The following is a 25,227-nucleotide window of genomic DNA, read 5'->3' on the forward strand; positions in this document are numbered from 1 at the left end:
ACGCCCTGAACCGAAGGCAGACGCTTAACCACTGTGCCACCCAGGCGCCCCAGAGTGTTTTTCTTTTTAAATAAGGTTTGAATACTTAAAAACAGGAATAGAGAGGTAAATTGGTGACTTAAATGATCTGATATGTACACGTTATGACAACACAACATTAAATTTCAGTGACTATTCATTTCTTAAAGTTTTATTTGGTTAATTTTCACAATTTGTTTTCCTTATCATTTATATTCTGTCTCTTTAATCATTGTTACCCACATATTTTATGGTGTTTTCAAATTGTACTAGTGTCTTGGGTACTGATCTGGTTGTTTTGATTGCCAACTTTCCATTATAATGGTGGACTATTTCCTCATCGGGTTTAAAGTATTAGATTGTGAGCTCACTTTTGATTGGGGTAGATTTTTCTGGGTTGAGTTCTCTTCCCCCCGAGTGCTTTTGCTCTGTGGTGTAGGGACTAAATTTCGTATTAATTTCTTGGCTAAGGATTCTTTTACCACCTGAGCAGTGTAGATTCAGATTCCAAACTCGTACATGCTCTCCCTTTGCACTACCCCCAGTTCCCACCCTGGGTTGCCTACCTGGTTCAAGATTCAGTATTTTTGTTATTTTCTTATGTGGAGAAAGTCTCCTGGATTCTTCAGTCAGGGTATCAACTCCAGTTCTCTGCCTCCCTTAGGTCACCAGCAATACCTCATGTTTCTTTGTCAGTCTAGTAGGGCCTGTGTCCAGGGCCAGGATTCCCATAAGCTTTTTTTAATTTAAATTCAACTAGTTAACATATAATGTATTATTTGTTTCAGGGGTACAGGTCTGTGATTCATCAGTCTTATATAATACCTAGTGCTCATTATAACACATACCCTCCTCAATGCCCATCACCCAGTTACCCATCCCTCCACCTCTCTCCTCCAGCAACCCTCAGTTTGTTTCTTTTTTTTTTTTTTTTTTTAAAGATTTTATTTATTCATTCGACAGAGATAGAGACAGCCAGCGAGAGAGGGAACACAGGCAGGGGGAGTGGGAGAGGAAGAAGCAGGCTCATAGTGGAAGAGCCTGATGTGGGGCTCAATCCCATAACGCCGGGATCACGCCCTGAGCCGAAGGCAGACGCTTAACCGCTGTGCCACCCAGGCGTCCCTGTTTCTTATAGTAAAAAATCTCTTATGGTTTGTCTCCCTCTCTGGTTTCATCTTGTTTTATTTTTTCCTTTCTTCCCCGATGATCCTCTGTTTTGTTTCTTAAATTCCACATATCAGTGAGATCATATAATCGTCTTTCTCTGATTGACTTATTTCACTTAGCCTAATACCCTCTAGTTCCGTCCACGTTGTTACAAATGGCAAGATTTCATTTTTTTGATGGCTGAGTAATATTCCATTATCTGTCTGTCTATCTATCTATCTATCTATCTATCTATATACACACATACACACCATCTCTTCTTTATTCATTCATCTGTTGATGGACATCTGGGCTCTTTTCCTAAAGCTTTTTTGCAGCATTAATTCCTGTGTTTAAAATTTTGATTGGACTTCTCTCTGTAGTTCTGGCTCTTAGGATTTCCCCTCTTTCTTTCTCTTTTCTCTTGAGTTTAAATGTGTATTTAAAATTTCTCATTGTCCTCTATTTTATTCAGCATTTCTGTGTTTTAGGTGTTCTTTGGGTGTGTGTGTGAATCTGTTACCTTTGCTTATTACTAAGTTGCCAAAACCATACAGACTACTTACAAATTTCTTTCAATAATAGCTCAATTATTAAAAATTTAAAAACCACTCTGTCAAAGATACCATTTTAGGTACTTAAAAGTGAGTAAGATGCAGTTTTACACCTGCTCTCAAGTATCTGTAGTTGCCAAAAATCACAGAAACAAACCACTTGTAACTTTTTCTTTGTATATTACAAGGGGCTCGTGTATAATCACATTCTCTTTCAAAAATATTTAACTATGTATTAAAGTACCCAGTATGTTTTATTTGAGAATGTAGACCCAGAACTTGCTACAAGTGGTAAAAGCTTTAATGTGGCTCCGGAAGCTACTGTTGTCATTGTGTCCTCATACTTCCCGTCTGGCTCACCCTTGTGAATGGATGGTTGCCTCTTCCTGCCCTAGCGTGGGTCCTGCCTCTCCTGTTCCTTCACTGCACATGACCAGCCGCGCCCACAGTGGAAGGACGTGCCATGGAAAGGATAAGGGGGAGGAAGATGGAGAAGTTTGAGAGGAAAGAGAGGAAGCAAGGATCACGGGTGAGGGGAAGGTTAAAATCTCTTGTTTCAGTACTCCCTGTTCTCTTCCAGGCCTCTCTGTGCCTTTGGGCTCTCCCTTTATCCTCCAGCTGCTCCCTGGTACCTCCCCTTCTCCACTTCCTTTTTCTGTTGGAACCTCGAGCTTGGTTCCTTTCTCAGTGCATGGTAGCTGTCACCAGTGGCTTGCAGCCAGCAGCCTGTGTTCCTATTCTCAGGCCTGGATAGCAGCTGTGAGGAGGAGGGAGGCTGGAGGCTGGATTGAAGGAGACTTCATGTTTAGATCTCAGGCTACATTCAGCAGCGAAGAGGGTATGCCTTGCATGGTGTACCTGACATTTCATATTGGAAATTTGAATTCTTTTTCTTTTAGAATAATTTATTCATTTAACCATTTACTCAGTAGTGTAGTGAACTAGGTAGTATGCTGGGGGCTCAGATGGAAATATGCTTTTATCTTTGCTGTTTCAAAGAGATCTTCTTTTTTTTTTTTAACGTAGAATTATTTTGTGTTTGAGTCTCTTATTTTTTGCATCTATGTTTATTTCCAAATTTTGGGAAGAAAGAGGCAGCACAGAATACTAGAAAGGCTTTGGAGCCTGACCCATCAGAGTTTGAATCCTGTTCGTGTCTCCGATTAGCAGTGTGATCTTCAGCAATTTATTTTACCTTTCTGAGTCTGTGTTGTTGTTTTTTTTTCCTGGAAAATGGGAATAATAATACTTATTCTGAATGATGATGAGAGTGAGAGAGAATGTAGGACAAGTCCTTAGCATGGTCTTTGACTTAGACAGCTTTCAATGAAATGGTCCCTGCTAAGATCTCACAAAGTTTGTCTTTAGTACTAAGTCATTTTGTTGCCCAGAAGCACTTTAAAAAATGAGGTATACTCAGACAACAATGAAAGGATTGATTGATTGATTGATTTTTAAAGATTTTATTTATTTATTTGACAGAGATAGAGACAGCCAGTGAGAGAGGCAACACAAGCAGGGGGAGTGGGAGAGGAAGAAGCAGGCTCCCAGCAGAGGAGCCTGATGTGGGGCTCGATCCCAGAACGCCGGGATCATGCCCTGAGCCGAAGGCAGACGCTTAACGACTGAGCCACCCAGGCACCCCAACAATGAAAGGATTTAAAAGAAAAATCATATTCTTGAAATTGGGACAGGTTTTCAGAATTTACATAAAACAATTACTTCCATGTTGGTGTGTCCTTCTCTGAGGTACGATGACTTACTAGTTAAGTCACATATTACTTCACAGGCCTGACAATAAATATGGGTTCATAACATTTACCATAGGAAATTTTATGATAAATAGGTATTAGTTTGGATGCTACCTCTGAGTAGCTGTGAGTGAAAACAGGTTATTTACCATAACATGCAGGGGTGTTGCAGGAATTCAAGTCAGGAATACAAGCAAATGTCCAGGAATCCCCTGGAACCTGGAATAAGAGAGAGCTGGCAGAACTCCTGTCATTTGTGTATGAGCTTCGCTGTTCTCTTTCTGTTTCTTTGCTTTCAGCCTCATGGTGGAATGCTTGCCCCAGTGCCTGCTGAGTGTCTCTGCTGCTACTTACAGCCATCTGCAGAGATTAACTCTTTCTGAGCGCAGTTTTAAAGGATTTGTTGTACAGCTTTGGTCAGTTTTCCATGCCGCTTCTCATAACTGAGGCTTCTTGATGGACACTTGACCTGAGAATCAGGGAAGGATTTTCAGAGACAGGGAGGGAGGTGGCATGGCAGATATCTCACAAAGAATGTGCCACAAGTGAAAGCCCTGAACTGTACAGCATTAAAGAAAGTCAAGGTATTGTTATCATTTAACGGCGTAGTACTTTGTGAAATGTCACTGTGAACGTAGCATCTCCTCAGTAGAGACGTGTCTGCTGTCTAGAAGTACAACGGATGAATTATATGGCCTTGACTTTTGTGAGAGGCAATAATATAGTTATTAAATCTTTTTCAGAAAAGCTATTGTAATGAATATGAAGGTTCTTTTTGCAATTTGTCTTAAATATCCACAATTATTTTAATCACACTGAGTGCCCGAGATGGCCTTGTGGTGGATAGAATTCATGGTTTTTTTCTGTCTTATTTTTCTTAAATATTGCTAATGAAATTTTGGCAGTAAGTTGGATGTGTAAGCAATTTTTTCAAATGCAGTATGGAAATAAGAAATATTCAAGTAATTGAAATGTGAATCGTCTGGTTCTATGTCATAATTTCCTTGAATTTCTGAACTCTGAGCTCTAATGTATTAGAGCATCTTTTAAGCTGTCCCAGACATTGTGAATGGAATACTCACTAATACAGGTTAATTGTTTTGGTTCCGTTTTCTTTATACTGAGTATCATAATATGACAAGGTAACTGTATACCCCTCTATAGATACTTAATAGTTCTAGTTCCTTGTTCATTTTTACCACAAATTAGAATAATCAAAGATGTAGTTTGCCTGAGGTTTCAGCTCTCAGCACCCTGTTTCTAGACTTCTGATTTAGCCTTGGGAGAAAGTCACTTATGGCTGAATGATACCTTTGTTTTGTGATCCTGTTATATGGTAGTAATCAAAGCTCCTTTTAAGTATTGGAGATTGGTCTTAACAATTTTTATAGGCTCCCATTTTCAGCTCTAATAGGCCTGTCTGTATCAACCCAATTTATCACACTTTTAAAGATTTCTTCCTTAAAAAAAAAAAAAAGCTTTATTGAGATATAATTCACATACCATACAATTCACTCATTTGAAGTGTATAATTCAGTGGTTTTGATATATTAATCATGCTAATTTTTTTTTTAAGATTTTATTTATTTATTCGACAGAGATAGAGACAGCCAGCGAGAGAGGGAACACAAGCAGGGGGAGTGGGAGAGGAAGAAGCAGGCTCCCAGCAGAGAAGCCTGATGTGGGGCTCGATCCCATAACGCTGGGATCACGCCCTGATCCGAAGGCAGACGCTTAACCGCTGTGCCACCCAGGCGCCCCTAATCATGCTAATTTTTAACATGGTAAAGGATATGAATTTGCCATTTCAACCATTTTTAAGTGTACAGTTCATTGGCATTTATGGCACTCACAGTGTCATACACCCATTACCACTATACTTATGTCCCAGACTTTTTCATCACCCCAAAGAGAAATTTTGTAAGCATTAACCAGTAACTTCCCACTTTCTCCCCTCCCTTAGCCCCTGGTAACCTCTGATCTACTTTCTGTCTCTCTGAATTTGCCTGTTCTAGGTATTTCCTGTAAGTTGAAGCAAATAGTATTTGTCTTTTTTTTAAAGATTTTATTCATTTATTTGAGAGAGAGAGAGAGCGCGTTCGCATGTGTGCTCACACAAGCGGGGGTGGGGGGGGGGGGAAGAAAGAGGGAGAAGGCTCCTTGCTGAGCAGGGAGCCTGATGTGGGGCTCGATCCCAGGACCCTGGGATCATAACCTGAGCTGAAGGCAGACGTTTAACTGACTGAGCCACCCAGGCACCCCAGTATTTGTCTTTTTAATGTCTGGCTTATTTCACCTAGCATAATGTCTTCAAGATTCACCCATGTTCAACTTTTTGAGGAACCTCCATTCTGTTTTCCAGAGTGGCTGCACAAGTTTGCATTCCCACCAACCGTGCACAAGGGTTCCCCTTTCTCCACATCCTCACCAATACCAGTTGTTTCCTGCATTGTTAATTTTAGCCACTCTGACAGGTGTGAGGTGGTATCTCATTGTGGTTTTGATTTGTATTTCCCTGATGATCAGTCATGTTGAGCATCTTTTCATGTGTCTGTTGGACATCTGTATGTCTTCTCTGGAAGAGTGTCTATTCATCTTTTCTGCCCATTTTTAAACTGGATTATTTGTTTTTTGGGTTTTGAGTTTGATAAGTTCTTTATGGATTTTTGGATACTAACCCTTTTCCTAATATGTCTTTTGCAAATATTTTCTCCCATTCCGTAGACTGCCTTTTAGTTTTGTTGATTGTTTTCTTTGCTGTGTGGAAGCTTTTTAACTTGATGAAGTCCCAGTAGTTCATTTTTGCCTCTTTCCCTTGCTTCCGGTGATGTGTCTAGTGAGAATTTGCTATAGCCAAGGTCAGAGAGGTTTCTGTGTGTGTTCTCCTCTAGGATTTTGATGGCTTCCTCTTTCACATTTAGGTCTTTAATTCATTTTGAATTTATTTTTGTGTATCGTGTAAGAAAGTGGTCCAGTTTCATTCTTTTGCATGTAGCTGTCCAGTTTTCCCAACACCGTTTGTGGAAGAGACTGTATTTTTTCCATTGAATATTCTTTCCTGCTTTGTCAAAGATTAGTTGACCATATAGTTGAGGGGCCTTTTCTGGGTTTTCTATTCTTTCCATTGAGCTATGTGTCTGTTCTTGTGCCAGTACCATACTGTTTTGATGATCACAGCTTTGTAATACACCTTGAAATCTGGAATCATGATGCCTCCAGTTTTGTTTTTCTTTTTCGGAATTGCTTTGGTTATTTGGGGTCTTTTGTGTGTCCATAGAAGTTTTAGGATTGTTTGTTCTAGCTTTGTGAAAAAGTGCTGGTGGTATTTTGATAGGAATTGCATTAAATGTGTAGATTGCTTTCAGTAGTATAGAAATTTTAACAATGTTTGTTCTTCCAATCCATAAGCATGAAATGCTTTTCCATTTCTTTGTGTCCTCTTCAACTTCTTTCATAAGTTTTCTGTAGTTTTCAGAGTATAGATATTTTACCTCTTTAGTCAGGTTTATTCCTAGGTATCTGTTTGTTTTTGGTGCAGTTGCAAATGGGATCCATTCCTGGATTTCTTTTTCTGCTGCTTCATTATTGGTGTATAGAAATGCAACAGATTTCTGCATATTGATTTTATATCTTGCAACTTTGCTGAATTCATGTATTAGTTCTAGCAATTATTTGTTGGCATTTTGGGTTTTCTATGTAGAATATCATGTCATCTGCAAATAGTGAAAGTTTGACTTCTTCCTTGCCAGTTTGGATGCCTTTTATTTCTTTTTGTTATCTCATTGCTGAGGCTAAGACATCCAGTACTGTGTTAAATAGTAATGGTGAGAGGAACATCCTTGTCTTGTTCCTGACCATAAGGGATAGGCTCTCAGTTTTTCCCCATTGAGGATGATATGAGCTGTGGGTCGTTATATATGGCCTTTATGATGTTGAGGTATATTCTATCTATCCCTACTTTGTTGAGGGTTTTTATCAAGAAAGGCTGCTGTATTTTGTCAAATACGTTTTCTGTATCTATTGAGAGAATCATAATGATGTTATCCTTTCTTTTATTAATGCGGTTTATCATGTTGATTGATTTGTGAATATTGAATCACCCCTGCAGCTCAGAAATAAATCCCACTTGACCGTGGTAAATAATTCTTTTAATGTACTGTTGAATTCAGTGTGCTAGTATTTTGCTGAGAATTTTGGCATCCGTGTTCATCAGGGGTATTGGCCTGTATTTCTCCTTTTTAGTGGGGTCTTTAGTTTTAGAATCAAGGTAATGCTGACTTTGTAGAATGAGTTTGGAAGTTTTCTTCCATTTCTGTTTTTTGGAGCCGTTTAAGAAGAATGGGTATTAACTTTTTTTAAATGTTTGGTAGAATTCCCCTGGGAAGCCATCTGGCCCTGGATGTTTGTTTGTTGGGAGATTTTTGATTCCTGATTCAATTTCTTTGCTGGCTATGGGTCTGTTCAAATTTTTTATTTTTTCCTGTTTGTTTTGGTAGCTTGTAGGTTTCTAGGAATTGGTCCATTTCTTCCAGGTTGTCCAGTTGGCCTATAATTTTTCATAGTATTCTCTCATAATTGTTTGTATTTCTGTGGTGTTGGTTGTGATCTCTCCTGTTTTATTCATTTTTTTTTTTTTTAAAGATTTTGAGAGAGAGCGTGCGTGCGCACAAGCGGGGGTGGGGGTGGGCAGCAGGCAGAGAGGGAGAAGCAGGCTCTCCACTGAGCAGGGAGCCCAATGCGGGGCTTGATCCCAGGAGCTGTGATCATGACCTGAGCCAAAGGCAGACACTTACCCAGCTGAGCCACCCAGGCACCCCTCATTCATGATTTTATCTATTTGGGTCCTTTTTCTTTTCTTTTTGATAAGTCTGGCTAGGGGTTTATCAATTTTATTAATTCTTTCGAAGAACCAGCTCTTAGTTTCATTAATCCATTCTTTTTTGTTTGTTTCTATATCATTAATTTCTGTTCTAATCTTTATTAATAATTTCCCTTCTGTTGGCTTTAGGCTTTATTTGCTGTTCTTTTTCTAGCTCCTTTAGGTATAAAGTTTGATAGTGTATTTGAGAATTTTCTTGCCTCTTGAGGTAGGCCCATATTGCAATATACTTCCCTCTTAGGACTGCCTTTGCTGCATCCCAGAGGTTTTGGACAGTGATGTTTTCATTTTCATTCACTTCCATGTATTTTTTAAATTTCATCTTTGATTTCCTGGTTAACCCATTCATTCTTTAGCAGGACGTTCTTTAACCTCCACGTATTTGTGGGTTTTCCAAATTTTTTCTTGTGGATGACTTCAAGCTTCATACCGTTGTGGTCCGCAAGTATGCATGGTATGATATCAATCCTTTTGTACTTGTTGAGGCCTGATTTGTGACCTAGCATGTGATCTATTTTGGAGAATGTCCCATGTGCGCTTGAAAAGAATGTGTATTTGTGTTATCTGCTTTAGGATGAAATGTTCTGAATATATCTGTTATATCCATCTGGTCCAGTGTGTCATTCAAGGCCATTGTTTCCTTGTTGATTTTTCTGCTTGGATGATCTGTCCTTTGGTGTCAGTGGGGTGTTAAAGTCCCTACTATTATTGTATTATTATCAATGAGTTTCTTTATGTTTATTGTTTATACATTTGGGTGCTCCCAAGTTGGGGGCATAAATATTTACAATTGTTAGATCTTCTAGGTGGATAAAACCCTTTATTTTGATACAGTACCCTCTACAGAACCCTTCTTCATCTCTTGTCTTTGTTTTAAAATCTAGTTTGTCTGATATAATTATGGCTACTTTTGACGTCCATTAACAATGATAGATGGTTCACATCTTTTCGCTTTCAGTCTGCAGGTGTCTTTAGGTCTAAGGTGAGTCTCTTGGAGGCAGCATATAGATGGATCTTGTTTTATTATCCATTCTGATACCCTGTGTCTTTTGATTGGAGCATTTAGTCCATTTACATTCATTATTGAAAGATACAAATTTAGTGTCTTTGTGTTACCTGTAGAGTTGATGTTTCTGGGGATGTTCTCTGGTCCTTTCTAGTCTTTGTTGCTTTTGGTCTTTTTTTCTCCACTCAGTGTCCCCCTTAAAATTTCTCATGGGCCTGGTTTAAGTGATCACAAACTCTTTTAGTTTTTGTTTGTTTGGGAAACTCTTTATCTCTCTTTCTATTCTGAATGACAGCCTTGCTGGATAAAGAATTGGCTGCATATTTTTCCCATCCAGCACGTTGAATATTTTCTTCCACTTCTTTCTGGCCTGCCAAGTTTCTGTGGACAGATCTGCTGCAAACCTGATCTGTCTTCCCTTGTAGGTTAAGGACTTTCCCCTGTCTTGCTGCTTTCAGGATTCTTTCTTTATCTGTACATTTTATGAACTTGACTATGATATACCTTGGTGATAGCTGGCTTTTGTTGAATTTATTAGGGATTCTCTGTGCTTCTTGCATTTTGATATCTGTGTCCTTCCCCAGATTAGGGAGGTTTTCAGCTATAATTTGTTAGAATAAACCTTCTGGTCCTTCTTATGGGATTCCTATGGTACGAATGTTACTACGTTTTAATAAGTTGCTGAGTTCCCTAAGTCTCCATTACCTTTCTTTCCCAATTCTTTTCAGCTTCATTATTTTCCATAATTTTATCTTCTGTATCACTGATTTGCTCCTCTGCTTCGTCCATCCTTGTTTTTATGGCTTGCATTTGGGACTGCATCTTGGTTGTAGCATTTTTAATTTTGTCCTGAGTAGATTTTAGTTTTTTAAATCTCTGCAGTAAGGGATTCTCTTTTGTTTTCTATGCTTTTTTTGAGCCCAGCTAGTATCCTTATAATTGTTTTAAATTCTAGTTCAGACATCTTTCTTACATCTGTATTGATTAAATCCTTGTCCATAGTTCTATTTCCTGTTCTTTGTTTTGTGTGGATTTCTCCATTCTTGTTATTTTGTCCAGAAAAGAAAAGAAGAAAGAAAACAAAAACAAAATCCAAAAGAGAAAGGAAAAAAAAAAAAAAAGAAAAAAAAGAAAAAAAAACAAACCCAAAGCAAAAAAACTAGATCCTGGGTGTGTTTTGGTCTACTTGTTTAAAAAATCTAAATCTCAAAATAAAAAAAAAGAGAAAGGAAAAGAAACAAAAATAATTTAAAAAAAAAGTATATAAAAATCTAAAAATAATAAAAAATAACAAAGGAATTAAATAATAAATGAAAAATAATAAAAAAAAAAGAATAAAAGTAAAAAGGAAGGTAGGCCCTACTTCCCCTTGAGATGATCATAGATCATAGAGGACTGAAAAGTTAGTCTTCTATGATCAGTAAATGATGTGTGGTCTTCTGAGGGAGTGGCCTCTTGAGCTGATTCTCAGGCTGACTTGTTTCAGTCAGGGAGGTGGGGCTTGGTGTAAGCGGTTCTGGGGTCCACTAGGTGGCGCTATTTTTGCCCTCTGAAGTCTTTCCGAGCTCATGGGTGGGATGAACATGGCATGCCCAGCTCTCTAGTTCTGGAGTTGAAAGTTTGCACCCCGACTCTTCAGTGAGCCCTCATGGAAGAGCAGTCAGTCACCCCTCTTGTGTCCCTGGTTTCTATCCGAACCTTGCATTCACTCTGCCTGTGTCTGAGCTTTTTTTTTTTTTTTTTTTTTTTTTATCTCCAGCATGTGACTGAGTTTCAAAACTCAGGGACTCCTGGGATGTCAACCTGTGTTGTTCCTCCAGGGGGGGTCTCACTGAGCTTTTGCCATTTCTGTGGGCCCCAGGAAAAGGGGTTACAGGATTGTGCAGCAGTTCACAGTTAATGGCAAAACAGAGCAGTAGGCTGGCACCAAGACCTGCTGCTCGCAGGCACCTTCCCTGCTTCCGTGCATGAGAACAGTGCAGCATGTTGGCACCACCTGTTCTTCTTGCGATCCAGGGGATCCTCAGACCATGCTCTCGCTCCTGGGGCTTTGTCAGGCTTTGCCACCCAAGTACCGTTAAGCCAGACATGTCCCCCATGGTAGCGGACTCCTCAAAGTTCAGATTTTGGGTTCCCTGACTTGTAATACTCCCGGTAGCCTCCGTAAGCAGACTCCCTCCCTCCTGCCATAGCTACAGCTATATCTCCTCCAACTTTCCACACTTTCTAACTTCCAGAGTGGTCCCTTCTCTACTTGTAGACTTGCAGTTTTTGTTCTCTTAGATCTCCGATTGATTTCTTGGGTGTTTAGAATGATATGCTAACTAGCTGTGTTCAAGGGATGAGACAAGCTTAGGGGGGACCTCTGCCATCTTAACTCCTCCACCGAGAAGTTCTTGGGTAGTGCTTCTTAGTAATATGTGAATAGAAAATGGTTTTGAATTAGGTAATCGTCAATAAGATTATTGTTTTACTTGAGGGATGAAGTTGCATGCATCATGTATGTAGTAGATTGAAGGGCCTATGATCAACTAGTCATATATTCTTTTCAGGAACATGTCTTCAAATAACTTTTTTTTTAAAAAAGTATTTTATTTATTTTAGAGAGAGAGAGAGCACGCACGTGCATGAGTGGAAGGGACAAAGGGAGAGGGAAAGAGAATCTCAAGCAGACTCCTTGCTGAGCATGGAGCCTGACGAAGGGCTCAGTACACAACCCTGAGATCATGAGCTGAGGTTAAATCAAGAGTTCAGTGCTTAACCCTAACTGTGCCACCCAGGCGTCCCTCAAAGAATTTTTTTTTTTGGTGAATAATGACTAGTAATGATTTATTTTGTTCCTAAAGTTGTTCACAGTTCATTTTTTTATGACCAATTGTTTTCATCTAACTACATCACTGAAATTAAAATAAAGGTATATCATCAGGTTTAGTTAAAAACATCATAGTTTCTCAGATTTGAAAGAATACTAAGTTGTGAAAAAGTTCTGGCCAAATAACTCAGTTTTTGAGCTAACCATTTTCATTAACATGAATATTGATTCATTCACATTATACAAATTTTAAAATTTTTTTAGCAAGTTTTTCTTGTGAGGTATAAAAGAGTGTATAAAACTTTACAATTCAAAAGATGATAATAAAATGAACATCTCTCTATTCTTTGATCCAACTTTAGAAATGGGTTATGAACAAGATCTTAGAAACAAAGTGTGTGTTTCTCTTTTTTCTCCAGAATAAATCACCACCATGAAGTTGATTGCTTTTCTTTATTGATTTATCACTTTTCTAAGTTCCTATAGAATGTTAATTTTTGCCTGTTTTTGAACTTTATTTAAAGGAAATCATACTGTATGTTTTTGTGACTCTTTTCCTAGGTAGTGTGTTTTTGAGATTTATCCACTTTGTTTATGTTAACCTTAAAAATATTTATTTTACCAGAAAAATGGGTTTATTCAGGAATAACAGAGAATTGCAATTTGAGGTATGCAAATTATGGCAAAACCATAGGCAAATCCAACAAACAAAAGAGAGGAATGATATTTTATGGATAATAAGGAGGAAGTTGGGAGTTGTTTTGAACAAAAGTCTTCCTTGGAGCAAAACAGGAGTTCAGGGTGATAGTGGTTTCTCACCAGCTGAGCTGCAGGGATGGTCATTTCTTGTAGGAGATACAGTGCTCATCTTTTCCTGTTGGGGCCTATAATTTATGATTATTGAGTTTTTCTTTTGGGGTCTGTAACAGTTAATGATTTTTCTTTTGGGGTCTGTAATTGACAGTTCTTCCTGTAATTGACATTGAGTGGTACAGCTCCCCCTTCTAGCCTCCCCTTCTCCCCCCCCCCACTTTTTTGGTCACTTTATTTTTTTATTTAAAATCAACTAAATTAACATATATTTTATTATTATTTTCAGAGGTAGAATTAATGATTCACCGGTTGCACTTAAGACCCAGTGCTCATTACATTATATGCCCTCCTTAATACCCATCACCCATTTACCCCATCCCCCCACCCACCTCCCCTCCACCGGCCCTTAGTTTGTTTTCTATAGAGAGTCTCTTACCGTTGGTCTCCCTTTTTGATTTTATCTTTATTTTTCCTCCCCTTCCCATGTTAATCTGTTTTGTTTCTTAAATTCCACATATGAGTGAAATCATATATTTATCTTTCTCTGACTGACTTATTTCACTTAGCATAATACCCTCTAGTTCCATCCATGTTGTTGCAAATCGAAAGATTTCATTCTTTTTGATGGCTGAGTAATATTCCATCGTATGTAGGTACCACATCTTCTTTATCCATTCATCCATCAATGGACATCTGGGCTCTTTCCATATTTTGGCTATTGTGGACATTGCTGCTATAAACATTGGGGTGCATGTACCACTTTGAATCACTATGTTTGTATCCTTTGGATAAATACCTAGTAGTGCAATTGCTGGGTCATAGGGTAGCTCTATTTTTAACTTTTTGAGGGACCTCCATACTGTTTTCCAGAGTGGCTGCTCCAGTGTGCATTCCCACCAACAGTGTAAGACCGTTCCCCTTTCTCCACATCTTTGCCAACATCTGTTGTTTACTGACTTGTTAATTTTTGCCTTTCTGACTAGTGTGACCAGTCTCCCCTTCTGCATCCAGAATTCACTTTATTGATGTTTCCCTTTATTATTTTTCACTTAAAATAGCTATGGTTCATTTATTTTCACTTCCTTGTATTACTTGATTGTATGAATGAACCACAGTCCATCTTCATGTAGATGGACATTTGTTTACAGGTTTTCGTTATTATGGATGATGCTGAATATCTTTCAGTTCCCATATGCAAGAGTTTCTCTAGGTGCTGTTATATGTCAATGATGGAATCTCTGGATAGCAGGATATGCATATATTCCATTGTAATAGCTAAATGGGAAACTTAAATACAGTGGTTGTATTCATTTACATTCCCACTAGCAGTGGACCAGATATTATTCCTCCCAACACTTGGTTTTTGTTGACTTTTAAAATTTTTGCCAGTCAGATGTATACGAAATTGTAGGTAGCTGTGGTTTTAGGTACAGTTGTTCAGTTACTATTGACTTGGCTGTCTTTTTTTTTTTTTTTTTTTTTAAGATTTTATTTATTTGACAGGCAGAGAGAGAGGGAACACAAGCAGGGGGAGTGGGAGAGGGAGAAGCAGGCTTCCCTCTGAGCAGGGAGCCCGATGCGGGGCTGGAGCCTGATGCGGGGCTTGATCACAGAACGCTGGGATCATGACCTGAGCTGAAGGCAGACGCTTAACGACTGAGCCACTTGGGTGCCCCGGGTTGGCTGTCTTTTGATATGTTTATGGGCCATTGTGTTTTCTCCTCTATGAAATATACAATTTTTCAATTGGTTTGTTCCATTTACTTATTTATTTTTTCCCTTTTAAATTTTTATTGAAAGTCTAGTTAACATATACGGTGCAGTTTTGGTTTTAGAGTAGAATTCAGTGATTAATCACATACAACACTCAGTGCTCATCATAACAAGTGATTTGCTTCTTTAAAATGAATTGGTAGGAGATTGGTATGTATTCTGGATACCAGTCCATTTTCAGTTATATGTATCACAGTTAAATACTCCTAGTTAGTGTCTTGCTTTTATGGTGCCTTTGATGAAAAAAAAATTTTTTTAAAGATTTATTTATTTTGAGAGAAAGAGCACATGTGTGAGTGAGCACTGATGGGAAAGGGCAGAGGGAGAGAGAGTCTTAAGCAGGCTTTGCGCTGAGCTTGGAGCCTGACCTGGGGCTCGATCTCATGACCCTGAGATCACAATCTGAAAGCAAGAGTTGGATGCTTACATGACTGCGCCACCCAGGCGCCCAGATGAAAAAATTAATGGTCAAATTTATTAATTGTTTAAATAAACTATACTTTGTCTTCATTAAAAAATTCTTCTCCAACCCAAAGTCTTAGTATCCTGTATATTGTCTTCTAAAAACCTGGAATGACTTTGTATATTGTGTGAAATACTATTCCAGTTGCATTCCTTTCCTGACTATGACCATTGTCCCAGTGTCATGTGTTAAATAGTCCGTTCTTTTCCCACCATTGTACTGTGCCAGTACTATTATAAATTATATCCATATGTGTATGAGTTGCTTCTGGGCTCTCTGTTTGGCCAATTTGTCCCATCTTCTTGCCAACACATACTATTTTAATTACCATAGTTTTATTATAAGTCTTGGTTTGTTAATAGTGCAAGTCTTTCTCCTATCATGTTTTCTGTTTTTGTTTTTGTCAAAAGTGTCTTGATTATTCTTGGTCCTTTGTTAATCCTTGTAGATTTTATTTTATTTTTTTTTAAAGATTTTATTTATTTGACAGAGATAGAGACAGCCAGTGAGAGAGGGAACACAAGCAGGGGGAGTGGGAGAGGAAGAAGCAGGCTCCTAGCGGAGGAGCCTGATGTGGGGCTCGATCCCATAACGCCGGGATCACGCCCTGAGCCGAAGGCAGACGCTTAACCGCTGTGCCACCCAGGCGCCCCTCATCCTTGTAGATTTTAGAATTAGCTTGTCAAGTTCATGAAAACCCTGGGTGGGATTTTGAGTGTAATTACATTAAATTGCAGATATATTTGGGGTGAATTGACCTTTTAATGATACTGTGCCTTCCTATCCAAGGACTTTTTGTTTGAGTCTTTAACATCTTTCAGGAAACATTTGTAGTATATTAAGGGCAGATACATCTTTTGGTGGATTTATTGATTGGTCCTTTTAAAAGCTATATTTATGCCATCATAAATATCTTTCCAGATCAGTTTCCAAAAATGTTTTTGTTATATAGGAGTGAAATTGACTTTTGCATAATATTTCTGTCCAGCAACTTGCTTGATTCAATCATTGCAGTCATGACGCATATTGATTTTTTTTTGTTTTTTTTTTCCTCCCTGTGCTGTACTTTTCCTCTCTGTGACTTACTTTATAACTGAAAGTTTGTACGTCTTAATCTTCTTCACCTGTTTTGCCAATCCTTTCACCCACCTCTCCTCTGGCAACTACCAGTTGGTTCTCTGTAATTAAGAGTCTGGTTTTTGTTTTGTGGGGGGATTATATATTTGAAATAATTTATTTGCATTCAGAGTAGAGAACTCAAAAATATTATGGATCTATACATTATTTCAATTTGAAGCATATTTTTATGGAAGATGAAATTTAATAAATTTCTTTAAAAATTTTTTGTGTAGTTGACACAAATGTTACATTAGTTTCAGGTGTACAACTTACTGATTCAACTTTTCTTTATGTTATGCTGGGTTCACCACAAGTGTGGCTGTCATCTGTCATCATAGAACACTATTAAAATATCATTGACTCTATTTGCTGTGGTGTGTCTTTTATTTCCATAACTTATTGATTCCATAGCTGTAAGTCTGTATCTCCACTCCCCTTTACCCATCTTCACCATCCCCTCACCCCCTTTCGCACTGGTAATGATCAATTTGTTCTCTGTATTTACAGGTCAGATTCTGCTTTTTGTTTGTTTATTCATTTGTTTTTTAGATTCCATGTATGAGTGAAATCATTTTGTATTTGTCTTTCTCTGACTTATTTCATCTGCCTACCCTCTAGGTTCATTCATTCATTGTTACAAATGGCAAAATTTCATCCTTTTTATGGCTTTGTAATACTCCAACACACACACACACACACACACACATCTACACACACACGTCACATCTTTATCCATTCATCTGTCGGCAGACACTAGGGTTGCTTTCATGTCTTAGCTATTGTAAATAATGTTGCAATAAACATAGGGATGCATATATCTTTTTGAATTAGTATTTTTATGTTCTGTGAATAAATAGTAATAGAATTACTGGATCATATATTTCTATTTCTATTTTTAATTTTTTGAGGAACCTACATATTTTCCACAGTTGTTGCACTAATTTGCACTCCCACCAACATTGCACAAAGGTTCCTTTTCTCCACATCTTTGCCAGTACTTGTTACTTCTTGTCTTTTTGATAGTAGCCATTCTGACAGGTGTGAAGTGATATCTCCTTGTGGTTTTGATTTGCTTGTGTGATTTTCTATGTAATTACATCATCTGTGCATAATAAGTTTTCTTTCTTCCTTTTCAGTCCTTATGTCTGTTATTTCTTTTTCTACTGCACTGCTTGTATCATTATTAAAATGTTAAGTAGAAGTGATAATGATTATTTTAATAGAAGACATCCTTATTTGCCTCTTGATTTTTAAGGAGAATGTTTTTAACATTTTTCTGTTAAGTGTTATGTTTGCTATTCTGCTGCGGTTGTAGCTATCAGTTATCAGGCATGGAAGTTTCCTTCTGTTTCTCATTCGTTAAAAGTGTAGTTTTTAAAAATAGCATGAATTGTTGTATGATTTTATTGAATAGTGTTTGTATGTAGATATTTTTTTGAAATATTGATATTTTAAAAATCTGTTTATGTGATGAATCATGTTAATCAATTTTCTAATATTAAAACAACCTAGCATTCTTGGGATAAACCCAACTTGGTCATGTTATTTTATTTATAAATTGCTTGATTAGGTTGATAATTTGGTGAAACTTTTTGCATCTGTATTCATGAACAACATCTGTATTTTTGGTCTGATGTTAGGCTGAAATGAGCTATACAGCTTTCCCTCTTGGTTTATTCTTTGGAAAATTTCATTTAGTATGGGAATTACCTCTTAATGTTTTTAGTTGTACTTGCAGGTAAAGCTATTCAGGATTGGTCTGGGTTTTGTTTTGTTTTGTTTTGTTTTGTTTTTTGTGGAAGATTTTTACACTAGTGATTCAGCTTATTTATTAGATAGTTCATATTTTTAACTTAAAAAAACAGTTACTCGTTCTAGGAATTTGTTTACTTCTGCATTTTCAAATTTATTGGCATAAGCTTTTAATGATATTCTCTTACCATCCATTTAATCTCACCATCTGAAGTTTTGTCCAGTTTCTCATTTCCAGTATAGATTTTCTGTTGTCCTTTGGCCTTGTTGACCCTTTCTATTATTTTCTTATTTTCAAATTAATTACTTTTATTTATTTTGCTTTCTTACCTTTTTGTTTTCTTCTACTTTGAGTTTATTCTTTTGGCCTAATACTTCATTGTCTATTTAACACCTTAATTTTTAAGGTGTTAATTGTTGATTTTGAGAGCCCCCCCCCTCAATATACTGGTTTAGGCTGCTATTGTTGTATAGTATTTTATTATTATGTAGTTCTGAATATTTTCTAATTATCTTATTAATTTCTTCTTTAAAATTGATTTTGGAAATCAGCGCTTATGGTTTTTCCTGGTAACCTTTCTGTTATTGATTTCTAATTGCACTATACTTACATAATCTGATTTTTATGTTCCCAGTACTTTGAAATTTGTTGGAGGTATTTTTATGTCTTGGCATGTTGCCAAAATTTGTAGAAGTTCTGTGTGTGTTTTATAATGATATTCTCCAACTCATAGGTGGAGCATTACATGTATGGTACTTTTTTTTTTTTGGCCTGGTTGAGTTATCAGTTACTGGGAGGGTTATAGTAAAATCTATGAAGGTGAGTTTGTTTCTTCTTTTATGTCTGTCAGTTTGGCTTTACATATTTTGATGTTATGTTATTGGGTATATATGTGTTTAGAATCATTATGTCCTGGTTATTTTGACTTTTTTTTTTTTTTAAAGCTCTATGTACGGCTCCTTTTAATCTTTATTCTAATGTTTTTTCCCCTAATATCTCTTTTGCTTATTATTAATATGTCTAACTTAGTTATTTGGTGGGAGGGAAGGATTAATATTAGCCTCTACTTTTTCTGAAATTTTGCATAAATTTGGGGAAGAACCTACTAAAACAAGAAAAAACCCACAGAATTTTATGGAGGACCAGCAAATCTAAATACTATGTATTTGGAAGAATTACTGTAAAATATGCAAACTTCCAGCAATATTGGTAAGGAAAAACAAAGAAAAAAGACCCAAATATACAGTATTAGCATCTAAAAAGGGATCAAACCTATTTATATCGTAGAGTTTTTAAACAAAAGAATATTATTTCACTTTATTCCAGTACATTTGAGAATTTCAATGCAATGTATAAATTTGTAGAAAAGCATAATTAACAGTTGTTACAGAAGGAAATAGAAAATGTGAAAATGACAATAATATGAAAGAAGTCAATTATTAAAAGTCCACTGAAAAGATGTTTTCATTAGCATGTTTTATCAAACCTTATAGTCAGAGTCTCTGCTTTCATCTTCTAAAGGTTTTGTAGTTTTGTTCATCACCTGGAGATCTTTAAACAACCTAGATTTTGTTTAGAGAATGAAAAAGGAGAGAAAGCTACTAAATACTTAATGAGGTTGATTTATCTTTGGTCCCAAAGCAGATGAAGACAGTATAGAAAAAAGATAAGCATAGACCAACATTGTTTATGAACACAGATGTAAAATTTTAAAATAAAATCAAAGCAAAGCAATGTCATCTGTGTGTTAAATGAATACATTACAACCAAGTATGGTTTATACCAAAGTATATAAAGATGGTTCAGTTTTTGAAATCTCTATAAGTAATATACCAAATTAAAATAATGAAATAGAAAACCAAATCCTCTTCACTGAGATTGTAAGTAATAGTCATATCAGCTGTGTATGAGAATACCTGTTATTCACACTTCACACACCTACAAACACTTGATGGTTTCACTTTTTTTTTTTTTAAGATTTTTTATTTATTTATTTGACAGAGAGATAGCTAGCAAGAGAGGGAACACAAGCAGGAGGAGTGGGAGAGGAAGAAGCAGGCTCCTATGAGAGGAGCCTGATGTGGGGCTCGATCCCAGAACACCAGGATCACACCCTGAGCTGAAGGCAGACGCTTAATGACTGTGCCACCCAGGCACCCCAAAACTATGAGCCTTCTGAAGAAATTTGTGACTTAATTCAGTTTTGAATACCTAAAATAAAATAGTTTTGCAAAGTCAAAGAAATGGGATTTTACCAGCAGGTACCAGGAAGTAAAGAATAGATAGAATTATTTTTAAAATTTCTGTTAATGCTGAAGGCTCCCATAAAACTTGGAAAACTCAAAATCTTTAGTCCTAATTACACATGATTTTATAGTACTCATTTGTGGTACTTTCAGGGTATATGCTACTGTGTGGAAAAATGATGTTTTTTTGGCATACTATCATCCTTCGTACCTTTGCTAAAAGATCTTTTTAACAGCTGTTTGCTTCCCTGGATTCTGTTTCATTTACTCTGGTTTTTAAAAAATACTTTCTGTGAATCATTGAATACTACATCAAAAACTAACGATGTATTATATATTGGCTAATTGAATTTAACTAAAAATAGTTTCTTTCCTGTTTTGTGATAGTGTTTCAGAGGTTTGAAAAAGTTACATTTTTGACCTTTTAGATAAGTAGGATGTTAACCCAAAAGAAGGTATATATGGAATTATTCCAGATTACAAATAACTGTAGTTGCCTGTAATGAAATGCTATTGTTTAATTTAGGATCAGTAATGAGACAAGGGTATAGAGCATGTGCTTTATTTGGGGTCAGGTTATTTGGAAGTCTTGAGGTAGGAGGAATATAAAATGAAATAGAAAATGTATTTAAAGAACTGCTGAATGTTAAGTTGTAGGCTGCTGTGCGATGTTTTGTAGCTTTAGCTGGCAAGTGGACCAGCACTAGACTCATACTTGCTGGCTCCACATCTTTATTTTTAATTTATATATTCTATACCTACCAGTCTTAACCATGTATTTCTGAAATGCTGATGTAGAAGCTGGGAAAGGGAGGGACCCTAGTTTCAGATTACTGCTAGATAGATAGCAGTACTCATAACTACTGTTCCTTGTGGTTCCCTTATATCCCGCCTACACCTTTGCAGATAGTCTATTTGTCAATAAACTTTCCTCCGATTATGATAAGGTATTTCCTTTGGGGACCCTGACTGGGTCCCACAGTCTCAACACTTTGTCCAGTCCAGTTTGTTCAGAAACCAAGGTGCCATTGTTTTGTGTGTTCTTTCTCCTAGGATGAGATCCTTCATACCTTCATTCAAATTTGATATTCCTTTAATCATCTTCTCTGTTGTGTGAATTCCAAATAGCCAATCTCTATTTCCTTTCCTTATTATCTAAAACACCAGCACAGAATTCTGTCCTAGACTGAGATAGGCAATGTGGAATATCCTTCTTTTCTAAGTTAGTTAGTCGGGCTAAATATCTTCAGATCAAATCAGGTTATAAGGACTGGCTTGCTTATTTCACTCTCCTAATGCTCAAATAAATATTACTCTCGCTTCGTGGAAGGAAGGGGAAAAGAACTATATCAATATATAATGACCCTTTAGGGGCGCCTGGGTGGCACAGTGGTTAAGCGTCTGCCTTCGGCTCAGGGCGTGATCCTGGCGTTATGGGATCGAGCCCCACATCAGGCTCCTCCGCTGGGAGCCTGCTTCTTCCTCTCCCACTCCCCCTGCTTGTGTTCCCTCTCTTGCTGGCTGTCTCTATCTTTGTCGAATAAATAAATAAAAAGAAAATCTTAAAAAAAAATATATATAATGACCCTTTAATCATATTACTCCTTTTTGTGTGAGAATGAAGAGGGACATGAAGGGAGGAGAGGAAGATGGGTATACATTTCTCTTAGAGGCAGCAGAACATACATTGATTTTAGGATTTTAAAAAATATGTCAGTTTATCCCCTATTATTAATAGGATGTCTAAATTCCTTATATGGTATTCAAGAGCATTTACATTTTCCACTTTCTAGGTCCAATTTCTCTGCGTTTCTTAAAATTCTGTAACAACAATGGAATATTTACTGTTATCACCTCAAGGTCATTTTCTTGCCTCTCTTCATTTGCTTATATTGCTTCCTGTGCCTGGAATGTCTACACTGCAAACCCAGGCAAAGTAGCAAAATTCGACTTATCCTCAAGGTCCAGTTCCTGTGTTACTTTGTGAAGTATTAGTGTTCCATTCTCACCTATCCTGAGGCACTTTATATTTACCTCTATTAGAAGTTTTCCCATTGTTAGGTTTTGTGTATGTGTCTACTGTCTGTCTGCCCTGAAGACTGAGAACTTGTTGAAGGAAGGTATCATATTGTACTCATAATTGTTCAGACTCCAGTGATTGCCACCATGCTTTGTATAGTGTAGACTCTTGCTAAAGGAGTGTTAAAAGGGCAAATAAGTGAATGAGTGTGAAAGAAATCTGAATTTACTTGGTGGGAATTGCTGAAACTCCCTCTTCCATGAAATTTGTTTTTACTTCTCAGACATTTGTGTTAAAATATATGTTTAGCATTGAGTGTTAGAATATACAATGTTCAAAATGAAAGTTGAATTGATCCCACTTGTACATCCCTGTTACTTTGCATTATTTCATATGTTATTAGGTGTTTAAAAATATTTCTTATCAAAAATGTAATTCACATGTAAGAAATAAAGGAAATTGTTTTCTTATGGAAATTAAATCTATTTCTTCTTAATGTACTTTGGGATTATGAAATTGTTTGACTTCATTCTTAATCATAATTTGAATTTTGATTAAGAAACGCCAGTATGGGTATACCTAATTTGCATCACATTTCATTAAGAAAGTAATTGATGTTTGCTTTTGTTTCAGCCAAACCATTTACTTCTAAAGTGAAACAGATGCGTCTACATAGAGAAGACTTTGAGATATTGAAGGTGATAGGTCGAGGAGCTTTCGGAGAGGTAAGAGAGAAAGTTTTTATGTAAGTTTTGCTAATTGTTTTGGAAGGAATTTTATACAGTTTGTAAGAGAATTTAACAACATGATTTCCTTGCTGCCATAATTGATATGATCAATCAGAAAATATATTAGCGTTTTGAAAGAAATATTTCTACGTGGAATTTTTCCCAAGATGTTTTTCTTCTTCATATGTCAACGTAAGTTTGAGTATGCTTCTGGACTCTTCTGTTCCATGGTTTTATGTGTCTCTCCTTGTGCCAGTACCACGGTCTTACATACTCTAGATTAAGAAGTCTCAATATCTGGTAGTGTGTGTCCTCCAGCTTCCTCCCTCTCCTCCTCTGTTCTTGGCCCTTGATATTTTTATATAATTTTACAATGAATGTTTCAGTTTCAGAATTACTCTTAAAAATCCACACCCATACATCTGCTTGAATTTTGATTAGGATTGCACTGAAACTGGAGATCAGTTTGTAGATAAGTGATACCTTAATAATACTGAGTCAGCCAGTTGATGAAGGAATGTGATATTCTTTGTTATTTTAGTTAGAATTGTTAGTTAAATTTCATTTTCTAGTTGTTTTTTTCCTAGTCATTAGAAATGTAATGGAATTTTGTTTGACTTCATACCTAGCAACCTAGCTGATTTTACTTTTTCAATTATGAATTGTATTGGATTTTAAGAAAATGTTTTATCAGCATCTTGTGAGACATGTAAGGCTTTTCTCCTTTACTCTGTTAATGTGTTGAATTACAATTTATTTTCAAATGTTAAACTAACCTTGGATTTCTAAGATAAGCCCAACTTTGTATTATCCTTTTTATGTCTCATTTCACTTGGCTTGCTCTGTGTGTGTGCGTGTGTGACAGAGGGAGAGAGAGAGAGAGAGAGAGAAAGAGAGTGTCTTCAGATTCTTGGAGAGAAACTGGCCTGTAATTTTCCTACTTAAAATCCTGATCAGATTTTGGTATTTTGGTTATGCTGGCCTCTTTTACTGTTCTCTGGAAGAGTTTGGAAGATTGTTATTATTTCTTCCTTCTATGCTTAGAAGATTTCACTTGTGAAACCATTGGGCCTGGAGGTTGCCAGTGAGACAGTTTTAATTAATTTCTTTAGTGGAAAATCAGACTGTTTGGATATTCTATCTGTGTGTCAGTTTTGCTAAGTTCACCCATGTCATCTAATTTTTCACAGTTATTACTATATTTATTATTTTTACCTCTCTTTTTTTTTTCATTTATCATGCTAGAGTTTTATCTTTTATTATTTTTTCAATGAATTAAACTTTGCCTTTTGAATTTTTCTATTGTAGATTTCTTTTCTGTTTCAGTAATTGCTGCTTTTAATATTTTCTTCCTTCTACTCTCTTTGGTTTTCTTTTTCTTTTTAAATATTTTATTTATTGGGGCGCCTGGGTGGCTCAGTCGTTAAGTGTCTGCCTTTGGCTCAGGGCGTGATCCCAGAGTCCTGGGATCGAAACCCACATCGGGCTCCTTCGCTGGGAAGCCTGCTTCTTCCTCTCCCATTCCCCCTGCTGTGTTCCCTCTCTCGTTGGCTGTCTCGCTGTCAAATAAATAAATAAAATCTTAAAAAATTTTATTTTATTTATTTATTTAAAGATTTATTTATTTGACAGAGAGCGAGGCAGCGAGAGAGGGAACACAAGCAGGGGGAGCGGGAGGGAGAAGCAGGCTTCCCGCTGAGCAGGGAGCACGATGCGGCCTTGATTCCAGAACACCGGATCATGGCTTGAGCTGAAGGCAGATGCTTAAAGACTGAACCACCCACGTGCCCCTGAAGATTTTATTTAGAGAGAGCAAGCAGGAGCAGGGGTAAGGGCAGAGGGAGAAGATGACTCTACTCTCTTTGATTTTAAGTTGCTATTTTTTTGGTAACTTTTGGAGATAGATACTTAGAGCATTGATGTCTAGCCCTTCTTTTCAAATGTGTGTTTAAGGCTATGTTTTCTCTAAGAAGCTTTAGCTACAGCTGATAAGTTTTGATATGTCATATTTTTATTGCTGTTTTGCTCAAAATACAGTGTGATTTCCAATTTCAAATTGATTTCAAATTTCCATTGTGTTTTCTTTCTTCTTCTTTTTCTTAATCTATTACTTTAGAAGTTTGTTGTTCAATTTCTAAATACT

The 25,227-nt window shown here is 36.8% G+C and overlaps 1 protein-coding gene across 14 annotated transcripts in view; it reads left to right on the top strand.

Annotated features, from left to right (window-relative positions):
- The window catches only part of CDC42BPA (CDC42 binding protein kinase alpha), a 309,574-nt gene that overhangs the window by 42,516 nt on the left and 241,831 nt on the right, over nucleotides 1-25,227 (top strand). For all 14 annotated transcript variants that reach the window (XM_057314949.1, XM_057314950.1, XM_044387983.3 and 11 more), the window contains exon 2: nucleotides 22,990-23,081. In XM_057314949.1, the coding sequence (XP_057170932.1) occupies nucleotides 22,990-23,081 (92 nt within the window). The remainder of the gene's footprint in view (nucleotides 1-22,989; nucleotides 23,082-25,227) is intronic.

The sequence above is a fragment of the Ursus arctos genome, unplaced genomic scaffold, assembly GCF_023065955.2.
Source record: "Ursus arctos isolate Adak ecotype North America unplaced genomic scaffold, UrsArc2.0 scaffold_2, whole genome shotgun sequence".
NCBI classification, from domain to species: domain Eukaryota; kingdom Metazoa; phylum Chordata; class Mammalia; order Carnivora; family Ursidae; genus Ursus; species Ursus arctos.